At 39.8% G+C, this 27,568-nt stretch overlaps 1 protein-coding gene and 1 non-coding gene across 4 annotated transcripts in view; one reads left to right on the forward strand and one right to left on the reverse strand.

Moving 5' to 3' along the window:
- Nucleotides 1-589: 589 nt before the first annotated feature.
- CCDC170 (coiled-coil domain containing 170) overlaps nucleotides 590-27,568 on the reverse strand; it is a 113,616-nt gene continuing 86,637 nt past the window's right edge. For 2 of the 3 annotated variants that reach the window (XM_032258815.1, XM_032258816.1), the window contains exons 8-10: nucleotides 24,913-25,155; nucleotides 6,011-6,247; nucleotides 3,390-3,771 (exon numbers count right to left, since the gene is read on the reverse strand). In XM_032258815.1, coding sequence (XP_032114706.1) covers nucleotides 3,571-3,771; nucleotides 6,011-6,247; nucleotides 24,913-25,155 — 681 coding nt within the window. In that variant the 3' untranslated portion in view covers nucleotides 3,390-3,570. Of the gene's footprint in view, nucleotides 3,772-6,010; nucleotides 6,248-24,912; nucleotides 25,156-27,568 lie in introns of all 3 variants that reach the window. The other variant, XM_032258814.1, reaches the window with a different exon arrangement.
- On the forward strand, nucleotides 5,805-5,907 carry LOC116536949. Its single transcript, XR_004262897.1, has one exon. It is a non-coding gene; the product is annotated as a U6 spliceosomal RNA (small nuclear RNA).

Here is a 27,568-nt window from a genome sequence, read left to right on the forward strand (position 1 = left end):
AAACACACACTGGAAAGAGAAGCATACAGACTCCACTTGCTAATGAGAAGCTAAGTTAAGTGTATAATAATGTGGGTACAATCACTACTGCATCAACTGGCTGAGACATTCCAAGCCAAAGGTAACATAAACATGAAATGTTTCCCCAATGAAAATGATACTCCAATTCTGAGTCCTAAGTATTATGACAATATCAATCATGTAGACTTCTTTAACAGCTTCAGCTGCCACCCCTGGACAGTGAATCACTTGCTGTTCATCTGTAAAATAGACCATAAGGTAAACTGGAAATTTTAGACGGGTGAAGTTTAAATTGTTTTCTCTGAGATATGTTTATGCGTATATTTAGATGTCTCAGACAGTGACCAGAATAATAACCACAGTAGCAAATATCACTCAAGTGAATTTGATAGAAGAGTTAATATTAAATATTTTAAAGCCTTATGTAAAAATCATATCAACCTAGTCCATTTTATTGGACAACATAAAACATACATGAATATTATAGAAGAACAAAATGTAACCTAAAAATTCAAAGCTGGCCTGCCAACTCTGCAATGATTGCCACAAAGGAAAATTCAACAACCAATTGACATTTTAACAAGGAAGAAAATGGCTTTATTAAAAGATTTTTCAATTTGTCCAAGTGACAAACACTTAATGTGTATATGGAATGTATACATGTACAGAATTTATTTTTCCCATATCATATGCCCTTTTCACTAGAAGCCCCTAAAGATCATATTCAAACATTTTTCATATTTCTGTGTATGTTAAAGATCGTTGTATATACACGAGTCACACAGTGGAAATATTATATAAACATATATTTGGATAAATGGAATATAATTTCATTTAATAAACAGAAAGTACAGTACTAACCACTATGGATTATTTTTAGTCTCTTACATGAATCCTGATACATAATTAATGATACAAAATCAATAATAAAAATATATATTTAATGTTTTTAAAATATTTAAAATATCTTTGAATGGTGTAGAAAATGAATTTCCCAAGAAACTAAATCAAGTTTATTAAAGATTATATTTAGAACAAGAAAACAAAGAAAATGTACAAAAAACAGCCTCTACTCTCATACACCCACACCCACCCATGAGCACATTTATGGGTGCATGATTCAGGGCGGAGCAGAGCCACCCAGATTCCAAGAGCCTCCAGAAACCCAGTGAAGTCACTTCCTCCACTCAAGGGGATTTTGGATCCAAAACAGCAGCCATTACTACATCTTTAGAGCATGTGAAAAAGGGTTGGTGGGGGAAGCTGCAGGCCTCCTCTGGAGAAAATTCAAGACTCTCTCTCCTGCCCCTGGCCAGCCTAGCGACCTCAACCAGGGCTGCGCAGGTGTGTTCATACATATGCAAAATGCTACTCATACTGCCCTTGCACAGAAAGAAGAAAGCCAGGCAGGGATGCCCACCCTGCAAGCAAAGCTGGGTCACTCTACCTCTGTGTGGTCTGTCATCCAATCAGTAGGTGTCAAACTCATTTGGTTTATCTTAGGTATTTCCTTTACTCCTTTTTTTTGTGTGTGTGCGCATCATTCATTCTGGGTTTATTGATAGTTTTCCTAAAAGAAGATCTTCACTGTTTTTTCCCATTTGTTTTTTCCCATTTTATCACTTATTTTCTGCAGCACTGTGGATTCTTGGCTTTTTACTTATTTAAAGTATAACAATCAGTGCGTTTGTGGAGATTAAAAAATTTAAAATACTTTAATATAATCTAGTACTTAGTCCTCATTCAAATTTTCACAAGTATTGCAAGAATCAAGATCCAATCTATTTTTGACCCTTGCAATTGATTGTTTCATCTATTTAATTTCTTTTAGTCTGGAAGAAAGAAGCCAATAATTTGTTTATGATTTTGACTTTTTTTTTTCTTTGAGACAGTGTCTCGATCTGTTGCACAGGCTGGAGTGCAGTGGCATGATCTTAGTTCACTGCAGCCTCCCTCTCCTGGGTTCAAGCAATTCTCGTGTCTCAGCCTCCCGAGTAGCTGGGATTACAGGTGTGTGCCATCACACTGGGCTTGTTTTTGTATTTTTTGTACAGACAGGATTTTGCCACATTAGTTAGGCAGGCTGACTTTGACTTTTTGATGACTCGTAAACGGTTGGTTGTGTATTTTTCATTTTCTCCTAATGTTTGGGTGCACCAGATCTATTTTTTCCCTTTCCTTTAATTTCATGCTAGAGCTTCTTTTAAGGACAATAAAATATATCTTATATTAGAAATAAGATAAATTGTCCAAAAGAGTACCACATTTTTCCCAGTGAAGTTAGAAATAGGATTCCCTGAAAAATATTTTTAAAATAGAAATTTAAATTGAAAACAGAAGTGACATGAATTCATAATAAAATCCTGATCTTGAAAAGGTACCATTGCTCTGGGTGCATTGGATGTATTGGTGAATGACTGTATAGGATTTCTTCATCTTATAGGGTTGGGCTCATGTTAAAGCTTTCCATTTTAAAGGACTGAGATCAGCCTTGCTAAAACATTAATAATTACCACCAGCTGTAATCTCGTAGCAACATTTGCAACAGGCAAGTTTCTTGCGGGACCTGAGACCTATGCATATTTTATCCAAATGAATTAAGTGGATTGCTTTTTGAAGAAATCATATAGCTTACACTTATAAATCTGCCACTTTTGGACGTTAACTTTTTTTTTTTTTTGAGACGTAGTCTTAATCTGTCACCCAGGCTGGAATGCAGTGGCACAATCTTGGCTCCCTGCAACCTCCACCTCCCAGGTTCAAGCAATTCTCCTGCCTCAGCCTCCCAAGTAGCTGGGATTACAGGTGCACGCCACCATGCCCAGCTAATTATTGTACTTTTAGTAGAGATGGGGTCTCACCATGTTGGCCAGGCTGGTCTCAAACTCCTGACCTCAAATGATATGCCTGTCTCAGCCTCCCAAATTGCTGGGATTGCAGGCATAACCCAACATGCCCAGCCCAGACCAGACATTAACTCTTGATGACAGGGGTATTTTCCTTTCAATGTGCAAACAATTCCTACCAGCATCCTAGAGATTCAGGAGAAACCGAGTCTGTGCAGCAGAAAAGTAACGGCGTTTGAGGCAGGACCAATGAGTTGTCCATCCTGGTTTCACCAGTACCCAACTACAACCTTGGATAGGTAACTCCATGTCTGAGCTCCAGAAAGGTTGGAAAATAAAATACTTGTCACAGCTTTTCTACATGGTTATTATGAGAACAAAATTGGCTAGTAAAGCCCCTGACTTAAAATAGATACCCCACAATGTTAATTCCCTACTCTCATTTCCCAATCTAACTCATGTAATCTGGTGGAATTCTTCTGGGTCCTAAAATGCCGGTAAATGAAATAATAGGTGTTTTTCATGCAGAACGTTTATCTAAGGCTAACACCTTTGAGATTCTTTTTGTGAGTGATGCATTATCACTATATCATCAAAGCATACAATATTCACAAACTAATCAAATCTCAGAGACATGACGAATTTGTGAATTTGGGAATTGTGTCCCATGTCTTTTGGCCATTTCTCTCAAGAGATACAGTGTTCAATGAAGAAGCTGTAAATGGCCTTGTGGCTGCCTATCTTGCCTGGTAGTCACGTCTTTGAGGTAGGCACAGGTAACAAACCGATGCCGATGTGAATGAATCAGTCTTTCAAGACACTTGATGATTTCATAGTCAGGAAGAGCAAGGCTGGTCACGTTCAAGCCTAGCATCTGGGACACCACCTCCCTGAAGTCTGCTAGCTGTAATATCAAACAGAAATTCATTAACTGGGAAAACAAAACGTATCAACTACTGCTGAGCCAAATGCAACAAACAGACAAAAAAAAGCCTGTAGAAAACTCAGGTTTGCATGAGGTAGGGAAATTATCTACCCTCTTCATAGTTCTCTCACTGATAAAATACCAGATTCCAGATAAGTCCCATCAATTTCCAACCTTCAGAGATTTCACAACCACTTTTCTGATAAGCCAGCTGATGTGGTATTGGCTATTGAGTCAAGAATCTCAGATAAGTAACCATGAATGAAACCCTGACATCACTAAGATTTCATTTTCCCAACTCCAGGGTGGGATTAGCCATACACCTAGCTCAGAAGGCTGTTCTGAAATTCAGATCAAATGAAATGGTGACTCTGTGTGTGCTCTGCAAACTAGGAAGAACTAAGCAAATGTTGGTGGGGTTGTGTCAAAGGATGGTAAACATGCTTTGGGATTTTTAGCTGGCTGATAACCTCTTAAACTAAAAAAAAAAAAAGAACAAATAGCAAAAAATTATATGCTAATGAAAACAGGAGGGCTTCTAAATTACTATCAAGTCATATCACACAGATTGCCACTTCACAAGCCATTCCATGGGACTGCTCTGGGACTTCCATTTGTCCCTTGAAGAAAGAAAAGTGGGGGGCTGGGAACAATGGTTGAAATATGCCTCATACCCCTTCAAATTCTCATAGGCTGGTCTCTGTGGTTCTAGGTTAATGCAAAATCAGATAAATCAGGGCATCTGGCCAACACCTCATTAAAGGAGTCCTCCATTTTAGAAAAGGGTTGCTCCAACATCCAAGAGAATGCCACCCAAACAGTCCCACCCCAGGCTCATTGGCTCTGCAACCTCCTTCTCTTGCAGGGTCCAATTTGGGAATGGTGACATTTTCTCCAGATGTTATGATTTGAATTTTATGACCCCTCAAAATTCTTATGTTGAAATCTAATGACCCATGTGAGGATATTAGGATGTGGGGCCTTTGGTGGGTGATTAGATCATGAGGGTGGAGCCCTCATGAATAAGATTAGCGCCTTTATAAAAGAGGCCCCAGAAAGCCACTTTGCTCCTTCTACCACATGAGGACACAGTGAGAAGGGGCCGGCTCTGAACCAGGAAACTGTGCTCACCAGACACCTTGATCTTGGACTTCTCAGCCTCCAGAACTGTGAGAAAGAGATTTCTATTATTTATAAGCCACCCAGTAGATGGTACTTTGTTATAGCAGCCCGAAAGGACTAAGACACCAACCTAGTCTCCCTGATGAAAGAGCAAAGTTTCTCTCAGACTTCCACCCTTTCCAGTGTGGCCAAAGCTCTCAATTCCGAAGCGGTTTCCTTTCTGAGAACGTTCATTGTGTCATTTGGCTTTCCTCACCTCGGCCTGACACATGAACCAAAACAGAGGCGGCCAAAGCGGGGGAAAAAATCCTAGGATCAGAGTCCATTCTATGCCCTTTTGAGCTTCAAAAGGAGAAAGAGACAAAAGCCAAAAAGCAATGGAGGTCAAGCTGCCCGGTACACGTTTCTTTATGCCTGACCTCCTGATGGACTCACTAGATAAAATGCTCCTCCTTGTAGCCAGCAAGCAAATGAGTACTTTTTTATGGCTTACATCTGTGCCTGGTTGGCCATCAAGTCTGGGTGCCACTGTTTGAGACTTGGGGCTGTTTCCTGCAACTGATCTCTGCTGCAGATAAGGCTTCCCTCCTGAGGCCAGAGCCCTGGTTAACGTTAAGAGCTCTGCAATGATGCAAACTTCTGAGGCGATCACTTAACTTAAAAAAACCTCCCGAGAACCAGAACCTGTTTTTTCACCAGAACCCTTCCGTTGCTTGAATAAGAACGTCTTTTCCTTTCCTGCAGTTTGTGCCATGAAAATGTGAATAATTTTTCTTAGAGGGGTGAATCAGAATGGTTACTTGAATGTCAAAAAGATGCTGGAGGGGAAGGTGGATATGTTGAAAAGATACGAAAGCTCTGTTAATTGCTTTTGAATAAATATGTGAATAGTTCTCACTTTGGGAGCACGTGTTAACATTGGAACGTTAGAGAAGATTAGCATGTGCCTCGTGAAAGGATGAAACACAAATTCATGAAAACAGTCCATTTTTTTAAATGAATAATTATTAATATCAAGTTCTTGAATTGTCCTGTCATTTCCTAAACAAGAAGAAAATCTTCCTAAATCTGGTTTCATCACCAGATTTAGACCCACCTGCTTTTCTCTCTTTTCTGCCTCTTCCAGAGATTTTTTCAGTGTCTTCATTTCACTGGTTACCACTTCTATCACGTTTCTGGCCCTTTCTTTATTCTCCTTAGCCTCATGTTCTGTGGTATCCAGTTCTGACTTGACAGACATGAGCTTTTTCTCAGCTTTCTCCTTCATCTTCTCCAGCTGTTCTCTGGATTTGTTTAGATCTTCAATGGCTTTAGTCTGTTCCAAAGTTTTAATCTAGGAAGTCAAGAGAATGCTGATAACTACTGTTGTATTTACTTAGGAAAACTTTATAAACATGACAAATCAGAAGTCAATTTGCTTCATACCTTTTTTATGAATAAAGAATGGAATTCATCCCAAACAGTTACAGATCTTGCTAAGCATATGTACTGCACGAACATGTCTTAAGACAGTTATAATATAAACATATTAGAGTTCCTGGACTTGAAAAAAATCAATGAGACGAAACTGTAGACAGCATGATTCTGGGGTCAGATTTTTAAATTAATCCTGCTGATATGTGCACACACACTCTATGAGCTCCAAAAGCAAAAGCAACTTCAACTTTCTGTCCCAACCAACGGGACTTTGCTGGTATATTAACAGTAGGAAGAGCAAAATGTCTCCTCTTCTAATCCTGTATCCCTTGAGGACCCCACCTCAGATCCATCTCAGCAAGTCTTCACAACTGCTGTGAGGAAAACATAGATGGGCGCTTTTTCTGTTAGAAGCATCTTCTAACTTTACCAGTGAGTCTGGGAGGTAAACAGCTGCAACTGTGGGGCAGAGTGATGTCTTCTTCAGAGAAGCTGTCCCAAGATCTTAAAGCCAAAACACACGGTATGCCGGAGTGTGAGGCACATTCTCTGTATTAGCTTATTATTTAAGATTAGGCCAGAGCTGCTTACAAAAAGAATTTAAGGCTGAGTATGGTGGCTCACGACTGTAATCCCAGCACTTTGGGGGACTGAGGTGGCTGGATCACCTGAGGTCAGGAACTCAATATCAGCCTGGGCAACATGGTGAACCTCATCTTTACTTAAAAAAAAAAAAAAAAGAAGAAGAAGAAAAGGAAAGAAAAGAAAATTACAAAAATTAGCCAGGCATGGTGGCAGGAACCTATAGTCCCAGCTACTTGGGAGGCTGAGGCAGGAGAATCACTTGAACCTGGCAGACGAAGGTTGCAGTGAGCCAAGATCATGCCATTGCATTACAGCCTGGACCACAGAGCAAGACTCCATATCAAAAAAAAAAAAAAAAAAAAGGTGAATGAAATTCTGACACATACTTCAACTACAACATGGATGAGCCTTGAAAACATGCTAAATGAAATAAGCCAGACACAAAAGGACTAATTCCACTTATATGAAGTACATAGAATAGGCTAATTCATAGAAATTGTATGTAAAGTAGAAGTCACCAGGGGCTGGGGAAGAAGAGAAATGAGAGTTATTGTCTGATGGGCACAAAGTTTCCGTTTGAGATGATGGAAAAATTCTGGAAGTGGATAGTGATCATGGTTGTACAACATTGTGAATATACTTAACACCACTGAATCGCACACTTAATAATGGTTAAAATGATACATATTATGTTATTTTTATTTTACCACAATAAAAAAAAGGATTTGAAGCAACTTTATACAAACATAAATTGTTTTGACTAATCATTAAATATAATACAAATGAACTACCATTTAGTATCTACCAGGATGGCTAAAATAAAAAAGACAGACAATAACAACTGTCAGCAAGGATGTGAGGAAACTAGAACTCTCATACACCACTGATGGGAATGTAAAATGTTGTGGCTGCTGTGGAAAAGAGCTTGCCAGTTTCAAAAATATTAAATATAGAACTGCCATATGACCCAGCAATTCCATTCCTAGGCATATGGGCAAGAGAATTGAAAACTTATGCCCACACAAAAATTGTACACAAATGTTCATTGGAGCATTATTCATAATCACCAAAAAGTAGAAACAACCTAAATGCCATCAGCTGATGAATGGAAAAACGAAATGTGGTATAGCTATACGATGGAATATAATTCATCAGTAAAAAAGAATAGAGCACTGTGACATTCTACCACATGGGTGAACCTTGAAAACATCATGCTAACGAAAGAAGCCAATTGCAAAAAAAAAAAAAAAAACACATATTCTATTATCCCATTTATATGAAAGATCCAGAAAAGGCCAACGGCTAATGGGAGAGCAGAATGCAGAGCCACCAGTTATGGGTACAGGGTTTCTCTTAGAGGTGATGAAAATGTTCTGAAATATGATAGTGGTGCCTTTCCTGTATGTGCATATACTAAAAATCATGAAATTTTACACTTTTTTTCGAGACTAGGTCTTGCTCTGTCACCCAGACTGGAGTGCAGTGGCATGATGTCAGCTCATGGCAAACTCTGCTTTCTGCTTTCAAGCAATTCTTGTGCCAAGGCTTCCCCAGTAGCTGGGATTACAGGTGTGCACCACAATGCCCAGCTAATTTTTGTATTTTTTGTAGAGACGTGGTTTTGCCATGCTGGCCAGGCTGGTCTTGAACTCCTGGACTCAAGTGATCCTCTCACTTCAGCCTCCAAAGCTGCTGAGAATATAGGCATAAGCCACTGCATCCAGCCTAAATCGTACACTATTAAAAAGTAAATTGTATGGTATATCAACTATATCTTGATAAAGCTGTTATTTGAAAGTACATTTACAATCTCTTGAAAAGTATCAAAATTAATTACCTTGAAATAAATTAACATACACAATGACCAGTATAGCTCTGAATTTAGTTCTGAGCTTCCTGACAATTGAGATAAAGTGTTCAAGTATATTTTCAAAGAAAAAGCATTATTTTGTGTTTTGGTTTTGTGGTTAAATCATTTTAAAAAAATACATAAGAAAGTAACAGAATAACACATACCGAATAATAAGTATTTGCTGTATTCTCCCTTCCCTCCCATCCCTTCTTTCCTTTGGTTTTTTTGTTTTTTTTTTTTTTGTTTTTTTTTGAGATGGAGTCTTGCTCTGTCTCCCAGGCTGGAGTGCAGTGGCTCGATCTCAGCTCACTGCAACCTCTGCCTCCCGGTTTAAGCAGTTCTCTGCCTCAGCCTCCTGAGTAGCTGTGATTATAGGTACATGCTAACATGCCCAACTAATTTTCGTATTTTTAGTAGAGATGGGGTTTCACCAACTTGGCCAGGCTGGTCTTGAACTCCTGACCTTGTGATTCACCCGTCTCGGCCTCACAAAGTGCTGGGATTACAGGCGTGAGCCACCGCACTCAGCCTGTCCGTTCTTTCCTAAGAAGAAAGGGTATTTTCTTGATGCATCTGCTTTTACCTGATTGCTTCTAGGGTAGAATTTGGGTAAATGCGGAGATTGTCAGGAAGAAAGCAAGCCCGGGAGGCTAAATTGATCTACATGGTAAAGAGTTGAGAAACAAGTGGGGAGAAAGATGAAGAAGTCTGGCAGGGTACGGTGGCTCACTCCTGTAATCCCAGAACTTTGGGAGGCTGAGAAGGGTGGATCACAAGGCCAGGAGTTCAAGACCAGCCTGGCCAGCATGGTGAAATCCCATCTCTACCAAAAATACAAAAATTAGCCAGGCATGGTGGCACATGCCTGTAATCCCAGCTACCCAGGAGGCTGAGGCAGGAGAATTGCTTGAACCTGGGAGGAGGAGGTTGCAGTGAGCCAAGATTGCACCACTACACTCCAGCCTGGTCGAGAGAGCCAGGCTCCATCAATAAAAAGAGAACGGGAGGGGAGAAGATCGGAGGGGAGGGGAGGGGAGGGGAGGGGAGGGGAGGAGAGGAGAGGAGAAAGTCTATGCTAACTAGGCTGCAGGAAAGCCTTCTTGAAGAAACCTAGAATCACGCCAGAGGGAACTGTGAGACAGCATTGGTGTTGTGCAGCAGTGAATAAGACAGAAAGAGGGATGAGAATGTTACTGCCTCTGATGAATGAAATCTCTGTATTTTTTTACTGATGATAATAAAACTGGCAACTCCCATTTAGTTGCTGAACTCCTGATTTTGTATTGCTGAAGGGCTTTAGATGACTGTGACTTACACTGATAACATTTGGAGACTACAATCAAAGATTGAAATCTCTCCCTACGGTTGGGCTTAGAGTACATCTTTATTGTGGCTGAGTATCTGAATCATGGCACAAGTAAGCCTGTTCTACACTCTGAAGGCTCTCACTATCCCACTGGAAAGTCTGAGGAATGAGAGCAACTGTTGTAAGATTAGGACATGATCTAGAGGAGATGTGACTGCTTGGGATATAGATGTCCAGATAAAAAAATCAGATTTATACCATTTTGTGTGACTTCACTAAATTGAGGAATCCTGTGTCAAATACCTGCTGAACTCATAAACTAGAAACCAGTTTTTACCTACTATAACCCATACAACTTATTAAGACACAAAGTTTATTTTACTATCATCTGAATGTTTGTGTCCTCCTAAATTCATATGTTGAAATTCTAACCCCCACAGTAATGATATTAAGAAATGGGACCTCTGGACAGTGATTAGATTATGAAGGCAGAGCCATCATGAATGGGATTAGTGCTCTTATAGAAGAAGCCCCAGAGAGCTGCCTCACCCCTTCCACCATGTGAAAACACAGCCAGAAGGCATCATCTATGAACAAGGAAACATGCTCTCATCAGACATCAAATCTGCTGGCACCTTGATTTTTCACTTCCCAGCCTCTAGAACTGTAAGAAATTTTTGTTGTTTATAAGCCACACTGTTTGTGGTATTTTGTTATAGTACCCTTAATAGACTAAGATACCCTTCTAGACAGAGAGGAGATCGATGGCAGACATTCTCAGATAGGTTTGTAGCTATTGACCTGGTTCCATCCAAAGGAGATGAAATCCTTTGGAAACTGACAGCTTCTATGAAACTTATAATCAAAAAGGCATAAGAACAACTGCTGCAGCTTCAGAGATATGCAGAAAATAAAATGTCAACAGCTGGGGAAAAAAATTCTAAGTGAGCAATGGAGCCAATGAAAAATGTCACCAGTAGAGCAGGCACCTGAGACAGGGCAATGTCACCCTTTAAGTGCAGGTCTACAGGGGCAGACCTTGCAGACCATTTATGGATCCCAAGTTATCAAAACCCTTATTGGATTATAAACTTCATAGCAGATGCCAATATATCAGGGTATCGTCTCCATGTTAATGTCAGCATGTGCCGATTGTATTGTGGTCATGTCGAAGAACGCCCTGTTCATAAGTGATATGTAGGAAAATATTTGGGGGTGAAGTGTCATGATGTTTCCTATTTATTTTCACAGGCTTTGGAAAAAATAAAACATCTCTCTCTCTCTCTCCAGGCAAAATATAGTAATCAGTAAAATATTAACAATCTATGTGAAGGGTAAAAGAGTATCCATTACACTATTCCTGCCATTTTCTACAGATAAGAAATTTTTCAAAACAATTGAATATTTTCAAAACAAGATGTTGGGAAAGGGAATATATTGATCATGGATCCTACTAGTAGAAGTTTTTTAATATATATGTATATGTACCTATGTTACAAATGTATATGTATTTATAAGTTATAAATAAACATACTGCTCAAAATAAAATATTCTGTAGTCTATCAAACATTTTACAAAATGGGGATGTTAAATTGATTAAATATCAATTTTTAAAACAAAATGATCTTCCTTTAAAACAAAGAGATTCCCTTCACATACAAACTAAGTCACTGCTACAAAGACAATATGTGGCAAATGGTAAATTGCTGGGATTGGTATGTTGAATTTTAAACTTCGTATTTATAAAAAAAAAGGGATACATTCATCCTGTCCGCTCAGATTGGGAAAACATTTACAGTGGGCTATCTACCAAAGGTGATAGAACACAGCTTGGAGGTCTAGAAGCTCATGAATCAAGTCCTAATGAGAAGAATTTGTTGCCAAGAATCTCTGAAAAATATGAGACTTTATCAGAATCCTCAGGGCTGCCTGAATCTTTGTTCCCAGAAGCAAGAACAAGTAATGGAGCTCTGAGCCAGGCCACCAGCACAGAACAGGGAGTCAACAGTGGTGAAGAAAGCCTCAAACCCAACAGCAGATTCCTGAGAGTGGAGTGGGACTGAGCTGGTTTCTTAATCTTCCTAAGGGAACTTCTGAGACCCAGCTCAGAGTTCAGCAAGAAACTGCCCCTAATTTTCATCCAGTGGGACAGAACTGGATATAAACAAGACTGATGTGCTATTCAGACTCTAGCAAGGGCAGAGAAGGTTCCAAATGTGTTTTGTTGTCATAAACACTGTAACTACTGTCTGCTTCCTTAAAAAAAAGAATTTCAAAATCCAGTGAAAAATTCTCTCATGTTATAAGGGCCAAAGGCCCAAAAAGGGAAGATGATTAAATTTAAAAATGTGATGTGTTGGCTCCCTGAGAGGATCTACATTCTCCAGCTGGAAGGTTTCAGGAAGCTGCATTGAAAACACCACCCAGTAGGAGCCAGGAAATGAGCACAGGCTCTCTGGATGGGATAGGACAGCAAAGTGGGAGAGTCTTTTGATGGCCCAAATAGATGCTGTGTCCCTCTTTGAAGAGGACACAAAAATTTAACTAAGTAGGAAACATCATCAAGATGGCTGACTAAAGGCAACCAACACTCATCTCCACCACAAAGAAGGACCAAAACAACAAACAGATAACCACATCTCACATAGAGTGTCTAAGGAGGAACACTGGAATTCAGCAAGCAAGTGGCAAAGACCTTCTGAGATGCAAAAACTCAGGAGGGCAGCATAGAAAGGAAAGCAAAGCAGTCAGCCAGGATCCTCATGGAGCCAAGAGAGACTTCCCATTATAGGAAAAAGGTAAGTGGGAAATTCCCTAGCAGTCCATATGCACACCATAGACACCTGCAAACTTAACGACAGGAGACCACAGCCCTTACAGGGCACAAGCCCAGTAGGAGGAGCTGCGTGGAGTCTAGGTGACCTCATTATACCCAAGAGGAAATTTATGCCGAGCCAAACTCACTTCCTGAGACCCAAAGTGCATGCTCCCCAGAGCCTGACAGCCACCTACTCATGGCCTTCTACCATAACCACTGGCAATCTATGCCCCACTTCCAGTGGTGGGATCCCCTCATCCCTGCATGTGTCACCCGAGGTCCAAGGACCAGCCTGCCAAGCATCTCCATCCCTAGCAAAGCCACACCACAGCCTCTACAACACACCACACCCTAGGCCACTGAAGTACTCACAGATGCTGCTAACATTGATTACAGCTAAAGAAATCATACAGAGACTACACAACAGTACCATCCCAGAACGAAAGCCAAAACACCCTACCTAATCAACAATATAGGTCATATCTACAGGAAAAATTCTTTCCCTACAAAAGTGGCTCCATAAAATTGGAAGAAGTGCTTGTTTCAACAAATGTACAGGTACAAACATAGGGGCACGAGACACATGAAAAAAGCAAGTACACCTCTACAAGAACACAATAAATCTTCAGTAACAAATCCCAAAAAAAAGGACCTCTATGAAATGCTTGACAAAGAATTTAAATAATGGTCTTAGGGAAACCCAACAAAATAAAAGGGAACACAGATAGATAATTCAATGAAATAAGAAAAAAATTATGATCTGAATAAGAAAGTCAGTGAAGACATAGATATAAAGAAACCATGGTTAAATCTTGCAACTGAAGAATTCAATTAATAAAATTAAAAACATTATTGAGAGCTTCAACAGTAGACTAGATCATGCAGAAGAAATAATTTCTAAACCTGAAAACAGGTCTCTTAAAATAACCCAGTCAAAAAAGGAAAAACTAATGAAGAAAGTCTATGTGGCATAGAGACACCATTAAGTGAACGATTTGCAATATTGGATGATACGGAAGGAAAGGAGACAGAAAAGGCATTAAAAACCTATTTAACGAAATGCTAGTTGAAAATGTCTCAAATCTTGTGAGAGATATGGTCAGACAGATACAGGAAGCTCAAAGATCCCCAAATAGGTTCTACCCAAAAAAGTCCTCTCTCAGATACATTATAGTCTAAAGTCAAAAGTCAAAGACAAAAAGAGAATTCTAAAAACAGCAAAAGAAAAGCATAAAGTCACATATAAGTGAACTTCCATCAGATTAACAGTGGATTTCCCAAAAGAAACCTTATGGGTTAGGAGATAATGGGATTCAAAGTGAAAATGAAAAAAAATGCCTGTCAACAATACACAGCCAACAAAGTTATTCTTCAAAAAAGAAAGAGAAATAAGTTTTTCCCAGGCAAGCAAAAACTGAGGGAACTCATCAACACTAGACAAGCCCAAGAAGAAATGTTTAAGAGTCCTATATCTAGAAGCAAAAAGATGATGTTTACCAGAATGAGAACACATGAAAGTTAAAACTCACTACTAACACAGATACACAAATGGGAAAGAGAAAGGAATCAAATGTTATCACTACAGAAATCACCAAACTGCAAGCTGTGAAGATAAACAATAAGAGAGGAAAGAAAGAACACATGATATATAAAACAACCAGAAAACAATTACCAAAATGAAAGGAGTAAGTCCTCAGCTATGAATAACAACCTTGAATGTAAATGGTTTAAATTCCTCGATTAAAAACTATAGCCTGAAAATACATTTATCTCCAAGGTCAACCCCTGTAGACCCACACTTAGTGGGTGGCATTTTTCTGTCTCAAGCGCCTGCTCTGCTGATGCCATCACAAACAAACTGTAGAACGGCAATAACAAGTTCTTACTTATCAGTAATAACATTGAATGTAAATGGTCTAAGCTCTCCAATGAGTGGCTAAATTTTTTTTTAACTCAGCTACATGTTGCCTATAAGAAATTCACCTCACCTGTAAAGACACACGTAGACTAAATGTGAAGAGATGGAAAAAGGTATTTTAAGCAAACAAAAGCCAAAATCAAGCAGGACTAGCTATACTTATAGAAAACAAGCTGAATTTTAAGTAAGAAAAAGACCAAAAACAGTGATTATATAATGATTAAAAGATCAATTCAACAAGAATATATAACAGTTGTAAATATATATGTATCCAACACACCCAGATACATAAAGCAAATATTGTTAGACATAACAAGAGATAAATTCCATTATAACAATAGTTGAGGACTTCAACACCTCACACTCAGCATTGGACAGATCCTGTAGACAGAAAATCAGCAAAGAAGGCTTGGACATAAACTATACTATGGAACAATTTGACCTAATAGACGTATACAGAATATTTCATTCAACCACTGCAGAATACATGCTCTTCTCATCAGCACATGGAGCATTCTCCAGGATAGACCATACGTTAGACCACAAAACAAGTCTCAACAAAGTTTTTAAACGTAAATCATGTCAAGTATCTTTTTAGACCACAGTGGACTAAAACTAGAAATCAATCACAAGAGAAACTTTGGAAATTGTACAAATACAGGGAAATTAAACAACAGGCACCTGAGTGACCAATGGGGTCATGGAAGAAATTAAGAAGGAAATCCAAAAATTTCTTGAAACAGAAATAGAAGCACAACATACTAAAACCCATGAAATACAGCAAAAGCAGTACTAAGAGAAAAGTTTATAGCAATAAATGCCTACCTCATAAAGGTAGAAAGATTTTTGGTTTCAAAATGGTGGCATAGGCTGGGAGCAGTGGCTCATGCCTGTAATCCCAGCACCTTGGTAGGCAGAGGTAAATGGATCACCTGAGGGCAGGAGTTTGAGACCAGCCTGATCAAAATGCCAAAACCCCATCTCTACTAAAAATACAAAAGTTAGCCAGGTGTGATGGCACGTACCTGTAATCCCAGCGACTTGGGAAGCTGAGGCAGGAGAATTGCTTGAACCCAGGGGGCGGAGGTTGCAGTGAGCCAAGATTGCACCACTGCACTCCAGCCTGGGCAACAGAGTGAGTCTCTGTCCCAAAAAAAAAAAAAATGGTGGCATAGAAGCAAACTGGTGCAGTGTTCCCCCCGAACCCTGAGATACACAAAAACAAATATATAGCATCAAGGTTATCATCAGCAATAGCCCAGAACTCAAATATAAGGATGAGACAGTTGCTGCAGCCACAGAGAAGTGAAAAAACTCTAAGCATAGAGTAAGAAAATCAGACTTCCATAGCCACGATTCCCCTCCCCACAATCTTACCATCACCACAGGTGCAGAAAACCTCCCAGGCTCATGATTTCTACAATGGAAAAAGTAAGATCAGGGTGAACAACCAACTTCCCCAACATCTTAAATTCCATGATAAGAGGCCAGTTCCTGCCTCAACCCACAGAAAGCATCATGAGTGCCTTAAGGGAAAAAATATCTCTGAGGACAGCCAGAGCCAAACAGGGAGACAGCTCTTGACAAGGAACATAACTTGACCAAAGGAAATGCCAAATCAGAATGGCATCTGTTCAGCAGGACCACACTGTAGGAGGTATGTTCCATACATCTCCTGGGCATGAATTCTAGCTAGCCTCCCACACTGCCAGAATATCCCTTTTGAGACATTTCCCATTTGGAATAGGCAATGCTCCAACCACTTAATAGAGCTGAGGCAAACACAGGCTTGAGGCATCATCAATCTATACATCAGTAGTATTCTACCATAATAAAGAATGAAATCTTGTTATTCACAGCAACATGGATGAGTCTAGAGGGCATTATGCAAAGTGAAATAAGCCAGGCACAGAAAGAGAAATACCACATATCCTCACTTACATGCAAAAGCTGAAAAAGTTGAGTGCATAGATGCAGAGAGTAGAACTGTGGTTATTAGAGGCTGGGAAGGATCAGGAAAGGGCAAAGGAAAAGGTTGGTTAATGGATACAGAATTACAGCTGGATAGAAGGAATAAGTTTTAGTGTTCTAAAGCACTATAGGGTGATTCTGTTAACAATTTATTGTATATTTTCCAATAACTAGAAGATTTAGAATGTTTCCAACAAAAATAAATGATAAATATTTGAGATGATGGATACACTAGTTACCTTGATTTGTTCATTACACATTGTATACATGCATCAAAATATCACTCTGTATCCCAATAATATGTACAGCTATTATGTGTCAACTAAAAATAAAAGAAAGAAAAGGGTGTGACTAAGTAGAAATGTAGCAGAAATCAAAGATGAATGCTCAGCTTTGGAGTCTGGGCTCACTTCCCCTCCTTCCCCACCACAGGAACACATGTCGAAACCAGAGTAATTAGCATTATCTATCACCTCAAAACATGTACCATTTTTTGTGTTGGAAACATTCAAAATCCTCTTTTCTAGCTATTTGAAGATATACAATAAATTATTGTTAGCTATAGTCATCCTATAGTGTTATAGAACACTAAAACATATTCCTCCAATCCAGCTGTAATTTTGTAGCCGTTAACCAACACACCTTTCTTAGCTCCTACTAAGGACATACCCCTCCACTCCTTCACTATCTGACCCCAGGAGCATGCCTCTTACTGGAGATCTGCTTGCTGTACACATTCAGAAGTGGGAAGAGCTAAAAGCAGTCCCAGAAATCCAGTGAATCTACATCATCAGAGCTGAGTCTGAAACGGGAGGTCAGGGGAAAAAAAATTCAGAAAGGCTACACTCATTGGGTTAGAGAAAGTTCCGCAGTGGGGAAGGAATGTGGGGAGGGGCTGTCTTGTGTGGGAGATATAAAGAGAGTTAAAAAGTGGGAGAGAACTTCACAGGTGGCTGAAGAATGTTAATCCCTTTTGGTGTTTCCTTGAAAGAGTACAATGAAGATAATGAGCTTTCCACTAATTTTCGGTTGTCTGATTGCTGATATTTGGCCACAGCTTCCTACTGAGGTTGGGCCACATGATACAGGATGATAGCTGATGGCTCTACACCAAATAGTTGTTCTTCCTTTCTTACTACACAGAATAAAGACATTTCTCAGACAGACTTCACTTAGATGAGGTCCAGGGACTAAGCTCTGGCCAATGGAAACATAAGAAGTGTTGTATCATTCCTGGAAGGCAGCACACAGGGTGTCCTTCCACCGTGCCTCCTTCCAGATGACTAGAATGAAGCTGGAGCCCCAGCAGCTAGCTTGGACTAGAAGATGGCACTGAGGACTATATTGCTAGGATACTGAAGCAGAAGGTTGAAAACTGAGGTTGCCAGGGTCTACTTCCATGCTTCTTTCCAGTGAGAAGGGAATAAATGCCTCTCCTCTCTAAGCCACTGATATTCTGGGGTGTCTCAATGTATTGAGCTGAAACTAATAACTGATGCAGACCATAAAGCATCTAGCATGATATGAATTACACAAAGCACTTTCTTCATCCTCTGCCATTCTGCCACATGATTTCAGTACTTACATTTGCATTTGTGTATAAGGCTATGTTTGTGCCAATGAGTAGTTATCCTGGGCTAATGAGAAAATAGTAAAGGCAGAGTTAATACATAAATAATGTGTTCATGCAGAGTGAAGGCCAAACTATGTCATGGCATAGGTACAAATAAAGTATCTGCAGTATTAAAATAAAACACATAGTATAATAACTCCTATACCCTTAGGGAAAATAAACTTTAGACATGCCAGACTCAAAAGAACTTGCATCATGAGCAGTTGGTACCACACATTCTTATTAATAGTGGTATTAGTCCATTTTCACGTGCTATAAAGAAATACCCAAGACTGGGTAACTTTATAAAGGAAATAAGTTTAATTGACTATCAGTTCTGCATCACTGGTCAGACCTCAGGAAACTGACAATCATGGTGGAAGGTGAAGTAGGCATGTCTTACATGGCAGCAGGCAAGAATAAGAGCATGTGAAGGAGGAGCTGTCAAACACTTATAAAACCAGCAGATCTCATGAGAACTCACTATCATGAGAACAGCATAGGGGAAACTGCTCTCATGATCCAATCATCTCCCTCCCTCAACACTTGAGGATTACAATTCGAGATGATATTTGGGTTGGGGACACAGAGCCAAACCATATCAATGGTGATTTTAGTAAAATGACATTATCTATTGCATTGAATTAATATCCCTAATTTTTAAAATTCTACTTTTATCCTTTGTTTTGATTTCTAAACTGATATGGATTTTATAACATTAAGAAATATAATAAGATTAAGAAATTTCTATATAGCTTTAGTTGGTGCATATGTAAGTAATATTATAATAAATTATTTTAACTCAACATAGGTAGAGGAATGCATGAAACAACACATTTCTTTCAAAAAGTATTTCTATAATACTTGTTTGCCTGCCAAATTAAAATTTAATGGTTTATCTGGAAAGGTCTACTTTTTCTTGGTGTAGAATTCAGGAGTAAATTTACAGCATGGGTCTTAAAACAGAAGATGTGTATAACCAAGGCATTGAGGTCTTCAATCATGGTTTTGAAAGAGACATAGAGAAAGCTTTCACCCAAGTGTTCATAGCAGCCTTGTTCAGAATAGCCAAAAGTGGAAACAATCTAAATGTTCATCAAATACTGAATGGACAATCAAAATGTGGAATATCCATACAATGAAATATTCCTCATCCATAAAAAGGAATTACGATGGTTAACTTTATGTGTCAATTTGGCTGGGCAATCAGGCCCAGATATTTGGTCAAGTATTTACATGGGTAGACTTTGCATAAAACAGAGTGCCCTCCATAATGTGGGTAAGCTTCATCCAGTTAGTTGAAGGCATAAGCAGAACAAGACAGTGAGCTTCCCTGAACACAAGGAAAATCTGCCAGCCTTCAGACTTTTACTACAGCATCAGCTCTACCTAGGTCTCCAGTCTGTCAGCCCATCCTGCTAGTCTCCATCATTGTGTGAGCCAATTCTTTAAAGTAAATCTCTCTAGATAGAGAGATAGATAGATAGATAGATAGATAGATAGATGATTGATTGATAGATGATTGATAGATGGATAGATAGATGATTGATAGATGGATAGATGATTGATAGATGATTGATGAATAGATGTAGATATTTATATTATATATTTATATCTACATATATCTGTCTGTATATACACACAAACACACATACACACACATACACCTCCTAATGCTTCTGTTTCTCTGGAGGACCCTAATACAGGAATGAAATACTAATCCATGATACAACATGAGATGAACCTTAAAAACACTAAGTATACTCATGCTAAGTAGAAGAAATTATATGGTTTGGCTGTGTCACCACCCAAATATCATCTTGAATTGTAGTGCCCATAATTTCCATATGTTGTGGGAGGGACCTAGTGGGAGATAATTGAATCATGGTGGTGTCCTTCTCATGCTTTTCTCATGATAGTGAGTAAGTCTCATGAGATCTGATGGTTTTATAAGGGAAAACCCCTGTCACTTGGCTCTCATTGTCTCTTGCTGCCGCCATGTAAGAAGTGCCTTTCATCTTCATGATTGTGAGGCCTCCCCAGCCATGTGGAACTGGAAGTCCATTAAACCTCTTTCTTTTGGAAATTGCCCAGTCTCAGATATGTCTTTATCAGCAGCAGGAAAACAGAAAAAAATCACATAATATGATTCCATTTATATATAATTTATAGAATGGACAAATTAATAAAGACAGAAAGATTACTGGTTACCAGAGGTTGAAGAAAGGATAAATGAAGAATGGTTGTGGATGGGTGTAGGATTCTGGGGCAGAATGTGGGAGGATTGATAGAAAGTCCTAGAATTAGATAGTGGTAATGTTTGAACAACCTTGTCAATATACTAAAAACCATTAAATTATATACTTTAAAAATAAACTTTATGACTTGTAAATATTTCTCATTTAATAAAACATAGAAATACAATTCAAATTATTTTATTTGTCCCTAAAAGAGCGGTAAAATTGTTAATTTAATAAGTGTAGTGGGGTGAATAGTGCCTTCCCAAAAGCTGCATCCACCCAGAACCTCAGAATGGGACCTTATTTAGCTAAGGGCCTTTGCAGGTAATGATTAAGGTAAGAGTCTCATGATAAGATAATTTCAAATTAGGATGGGCCCTAACTCCAACAATGGATGTCCTTATAAGAGATAGAAAAGGAGAGACACACAGGGGAGGTGATGTGAAGGGGAGGCAGAGGTTGAAATTATGCAGCTATAAACCAATGACTGTTAGCAGTATTGAGTATTAAGCCACCCGCTTTGTGGCAATTGGGTAGCCCTAAGACATTAATAAAGTAAAGCTGTTTTTGCTAATGTCTAGAAATATTACTTTATGATAGTGAAATTAATACAGGGACCAGCTTAGCCAATGTACAATGGTGGATAGTTACTATCAGTAGTCTGTCTTGGACATTGATATCAGAAGTCTGATATTTGGGATGTGTATCAAATACAAAATAAAAATCTATCCTGCATTTGATATCTCATTAATGCATGAAGTTGGCATTTACTGTGTTAGCAAGTTAGCAATAGATTGCTATTCTCCACTGGAAGGCAGACTTAACATTCCTTTGACATAGGTAGGGGCCTGAGTAACTCTTGAGTTAGTCTAACCACGTCTCTCCTATGCCTTTCCTATATATATTTTTTTTTCTGAGACAGTGTCACTCTGTCGCCCAGGCTGGAGTATAGTGGTACAGTCTCCACTCACGGCAACCTCTGCCTCCTGGGTTCAAGTGATTCTCCTGCTTCAGCCTCCCGAGTAGCTGGGACTACAGGTGCACACTACCACGTCCAGCTATTTTTGTATTTTTAGTAGAGACAGGGTTTCACCATGTTGGCTAGGCTGGTCTCGAACTCCTGACCTCAAGTGATCCACCCACCTCAGCTTCCCAAGGTACTGGGATTACAGGCATGAGCCACTGTGCCTGGCCACCTTTCCTATATCTTATCTGTAAAAGAATGTGGCTCTGTCTATGCAAAATAAAGCCACCAAGTAAACACACAAGCCAACTTTGTTTACTTTCCCAACTCTCTTCTTTTCATCCAAGTATCCCAGAAGGGTATTGCACTGTCTCTGTTTTCATTTCTCTTTCATCCCTGAAATTTAGCTTATTCTCAAAACCCTCACCCACTACCACCATGATCTGTACATGCCTGAATCACAGATTTTCCAAAGCCAAGTGCAGTGGATACTCCTTCATCATTATGTCCCTGCTGCACTTGATACAGTTGACCACAGCCTCATTCTGCTCTCTCCCTGTCTCTCTCTGTTTCTTCTCAGTCCTTTTCCTGACAATATTATCTTTCAATGACTTCACAGGATCCAGAGGATAAGTCCAAACATCTTAGCGTGACACATAAGGCTCCATGTGATCAGGCCCCTGTCCACTGCTCAGCTTCTTCCACCACCCCCTAACTGCCAGACACTGTCAAGGTGTCATCAGCAGCCAACCAGACCTCCTATTCACCTATTATTACGTTGTCACCCATCCTCATCCTCTACTACAACCAACTGTTGTTTAATCAGAAGCAATGTTGTACCAAATATCATGACAGCACTGGGAAGTAATCTACATTTATAAAGTCTTGGCAAAGGCAGGAGACTGATTTTTTAGTCTGAGTTTGTGAAACGCTATACACCTCTGAATTAACCATATCCTTATTACATGAAACCATCTCCCTATGGGTAAGAGAAAGTCTTCAAAAGTGTTAGATCAGGTCTGCAAATTCTCCTTATTGTTCTCTGAGGCCCAGAGTTTTGTTTCCTTTTCAAAGGTCTGCATCACACGTTGCCTATAATGGTGAGGTTTCTTTTCCTATTTTGGAGAATTACATTCTCCCACTATTAGCTGTCTTACCACTGGTTTTCACTTTTTTTTTTTTTTAACTTTTCTTCTGGCTTCTTTGGAAGTGTTCAAAGGCCCTTTATTCTCTCTAACAAAGTAATACTCCTGTATCCTTATAAGCAAGGATGTCAGAGGGGCCCAGGGATGAACACCTGCACAACCTACAATCAGGAGCACCTGATGCAGTGTCCCAGCCATATTAACTTTGGGATAATCTGCATAGTCCTTTGGATATAAAAAACAAACTCCCCACCACCATCACTCCAAATGATTCAAGCAGATGGCATTTGTAACTAACTGCAGCTCTTTGGGTTTAAAATTTGTTTTTGTTCATGCAATGCCATCTTTAGGGGATTCTTCTCTCCCTTCTTCTTTCTGAGATGATCACTAAGTGGAGGAAAGTCCTTGTGATATTAGAAGTGATTCAGGCCCTCATACTGCCTTGAATCTCTCCTGTATCTATTATTTGACTCACAGAGTTTGTGAGGGTCACTCACCAGAGTCAAGTTCCCATCACTGGTCTTGGCTAATTCAAGACTTGGCTGTAGCTGCTATTGTGCCATAGCCTAGGTGATTACCCCAGGGCCTTCGATGGAGGGTCACTTTGTCCCTCAGTTGAAGGGAACACCCCCATCTCCTCCGGTAATGAGCTCACCAGCATGTGTCTTCAGCTGTCGTCCATATCCCTCACTAGTGAAAATGAAACTCCAGGCTCCAGGGAATCGGGGTGCAAACTAGGCCCCCAGATTCATCATCTTTTGCAGCCCCTTCCAGTCAGGGATGGAGCACCTGATGCTATCCCACCCCACCCCAAATCCCCCCAAAGGTCAGTCTCAAGCTGTAAAGGGACTGTTGAGGGGACTTACCTCTGATATTTCCTCCCCACCCATGCCACTACCTCAGATGCTTCCCCTTGCTTCCCTGTTTCCTTGTATTCTAGCATGTCCCCTTCTCTGATGGGTGCTTGTTCTCCACTTCTCCAGGGAAGCATGCTTCAACTTGGTCATTTCGTCCCAATGGCAGAACTTCAGCAAGGAAAAGCAAATTACTCAGGAGGGAAAATACAGTAGAAAACATTTTCTGAAACATTGTCCCCACAACACATGTTCAAGGGCTGGCTTCATTCCAAATTCTTTTTCCCTGCATGTCTGTTTCCAGATTCAGAAACCTTCCAAAAAGCAGTTTCAGAGCATTGTCTGCAAAAAGCCAGGACGTTATTGTCCATTATACTTGTGATTTGCACACCTGCTGGGAGGATGTGTGCATATTAAGTTACATATTATTGCCATTGACACACATGCATGACACATAAATCTTTTGATTACATTCTTGTAAGTTTTCATTTCTTTTTGTTCTGCCTTTGTTAGAAGTTGAACACCTTGAATACAGGGAACTATTCTCCCAGTCTGTTGACCCTCTCCGCTGGACTTGGTAATGACATATCCTACAAAGCACAACATAAATACCCTTGCCTGCCTGGCTTTTCTCAGCAAACAGTTGTGCCTGTTTTCTTATTTCTTCCTAAGCGAATTCCAATGTGATAAATCCCTGCCTCATCCTTAATAGCAGTCAAATACACTTTGGAGAAATGTGTTTCTTTCCTGTACTTAAAACTTCACCACTTTTTGGCCAGGTGCAGTAGCTCGCGCCTGTAATCCCAGCACTTTGGGAGACTGAGACATGCAGATCACCTGAGGTTGGGAGTTCAAGACCAGCCTGACCAACATGGAAGAACTCCATCTCTACTAAATATAGCAAGTTAGTCAGGCATTGTGGCATGTGCCTGTAATCCCAGCTGTTAGGGAGGCTGAGGCAGCAGAATCGCTTGAGCCTGGGAGGCAGAGGTTGCAGTGAGCCAAGATCGCACCATTGCACTCCAGCCTGGGTGACAAGAGTAAAACTCTGCCTCTAAATAAATAAATAAATAAATAAAACATTGCTTTTTGACTGACTTTTCACCCAGTGATGACTTCACTTCAGATATTGAAGAGACACTAAATGGATATGTACTCTGATTTGTGTCATTTTGGCATTTTTCCCACAACTCTAGAAAATCAGAGGAAGTTTTCATCTTTCTTTTTCTGGTGTGTCCTGATAAGACTGTCATTCCTTTGCATAAACACTGACAGTAACCAGCAAAAAGCAACAAGGAAATGGAGCCGAGCACTTGCCTTCAGTTCATTGGTGTCGGCCAGTTTGGTTTTGAGCTCGGTGTTCAAGTCTCGACACGTGCTCAGCTCCGTCTGCATCCTCTCCACCTTCTTCTGCAAGTTCCTGATGGTGACATGCGCGCTGTCTCTCTCAACCACCAAGGCCGTGCGTGCCTGCCGCTCCTCCTCCAGCTGGGCGATTTTCTGCCGGAGGAGGCTCATGTGTAGTTCTTTGCTCTCCAGTCTTTCTTTCTGTGTCTTTAGCTGGTTTGATGCCAGCAGGGATTTTTTTTTTTTTTAATAATGGAACAATAGTAAATATAAATGAGTTACCCAGATAATGTTGATCTTTATCTACACTTCAATAAGACTAATTTGTAAACCATCAAAAAAGGTCATTGGATTCCTTTTCCTGATTGCATTTTTTATTCATACCCTTTCCAAGAATTGCATAGCTAAAATCTCAGACAAAAGAGACCGAGAAAATGTGTGGAGGCGTCGGCTTTCCACATCTGATGCTAACATTATGGGCATCATCATAAAAATGTAAATTGCTTTTAAAAAACTCCTCAGATGGGTTTATCAAAAGCAGAATATAATCAGAGAGACAAAGTCCCGTCCAACATCTAACGGCCACAGTACCTGAACTGGCGTTTTCTGAAATAAGATACAATGCAAGTGTGTACCACAAACCTAGACTGGCTCATTTCAATCCTTTAGAACTGGAGTAGTTGGACCCCGACATGAGAGTTGATATATATATCAACTTTTTTTTTAGATAGCGTCTTATTCTGTTGTGCAGACTGGGGTGTAATGACATGATCATAGCTCACTGCGGGTTCTACCTCCCAGGCTCAAGCAATCCTTCCACCTCTCAGCCTCCCAAGTAGCTGGGACTACAGGTGCATGCCACCACACCCAGCTAATTTTTGTATCTTTTGTAAAGACAGGGTTTCACCGTGTTGCCCAGGCTGGTGAGGAACTCTTGGGTTCAAAAGATCCACCCGCCTCAGCCTCCAAAAGTGCTGGGATTACAGGTGTAAGCCACCGGACCCAGCTGAGAGTTGATATATTTTTAAAGTAAGGTATATCAAGGAGATTTTTAAGAAAGCTTTGCTTATACATATAAAATCTTAGGAATAAAAGGGGCTGTAGAAAGGTTTCTTGGTCTTTGTTATATGCCTTGCCTGTAAGATCCACAAACTAAGCAGAGGACAGGTCCTCAAACATCATTTATCATTGGTAATCAAACTTAAAAAAAGGAAATTAGAGTGATATTTGAGAAAGTGACTATGGGCTCCAGAAGGGAAAGAATCTTCCTGGGTGCCACATGTCACAATTAGTGGATGGAATATTAAGTACAGAAACCTTTGTCATCTACAACAAACATCAGAATCAGAATCATGTGGAATTATCAAGTGTTCAAGCTGAAGACCATCAAATTCCCCTAATTATCTACTCTGCACTTATAAAGTAGTAGAAGGTGGACTTACTGAAATGCTGCTTTGAGTATCCTGCCTAACAGTGACAGCTGTGTCCCTACCTAGATCACTTTTGAACAAAGCCTTTTTAATATTTCTCTAACCAAATTCCCTTTCTTAAGCTTCTTCATGTCAAATTCTACTCCAGGTCAGGAACGGTGGCTCACGCCTGTAATTGCAGCACTTTGGGAGGCCAAGGAAGGTGGATCACCTGAGGTCAGGAGTTTGAGACCAGCCTGGCCAACATAGTGAAACCCTGTCTCTACTAAAAATACAAAAATTAGTCAGGCCTGGTGGCAGGTTCCTATAATCCCAGCTGCTCGAGAAATTGAGACAGGAGAATCACTTGAACTTGGGAGGAAGAGGTTGCAGTGATCCGAGATTGAGCCATTGCACTCCAGCCTGGGCAACAAGAGTGAAACTCTGTCTCAAAAAAAAAAAGAAAAGAAAAATTCCACTCCATTGCAATTTTACACTGGCAAGTTCTGTGCACTTGATGTAAGTTTAATGATTATATAATTATTAAGAAGTAATGGTGTTGGATGTTGAGAAAAAGAATCAATTACCTGAGCAGAATTTTTGAAAGAATGGTAGATTAATTTAATATCTGGAACAGTAATAGGGTTCATCTGCTATCTTTTATAAAATGTTTCTCAAGATATGGTGGTGGAGAAGAAGCCAAACATGAATAGAGCATCTTCTGTGAGCCAAGGGTTTGAAAATGTTATTTATTAAAAGTTAACAACTCTTTGAGGTATATAGCATCCGCATCTTAAATATGAGGAAACAGAGACAGAGAGGTATATAATTTGTCCAAGGTCACACAGCTTGATGGAGCCAAATTGGGAGCCCAGATGTGACTCATTATTCAGCATCTACACTGGAATTGTATCACAGCATTTTTCTCCTAAGAACTATTATAAGAATGCATCTGTGTTTTCCTATTTCTTTCTCCAATACCAATAATTATGTAACTAATAATTATATTTTATCCCTTTCATCCATCCATTCATTGATTTAGTCTAAACTGCTTCTAACTTTTCCTTTGGGTTAGGAAAAGGAAGCCCTTCTCTCTCTACTAGAATTTCTAGTGCAACTGAGCTTATAAATGCAGAGGCTGCTAAATGCTCCCCCAGTTCTCCTCTTCTCCCAAAGTAATAGAAACTATGAATTTTTTCTAGCTAGGTAAATGGTTA

Source organism: Sapajus apella, unplaced genomic scaffold (genome assembly GCF_009761245.1).
Source record: "Sapajus apella isolate SASKATOON/1434 unplaced genomic scaffold, GSC_monkey_1.0 scaffold105, whole genome shotgun sequence".
In the NCBI taxonomy this organism is placed as follows: Eukaryota; Metazoa; Chordata; class Mammalia; order Primates; family Cebidae; genus Sapajus; species Sapajus apella.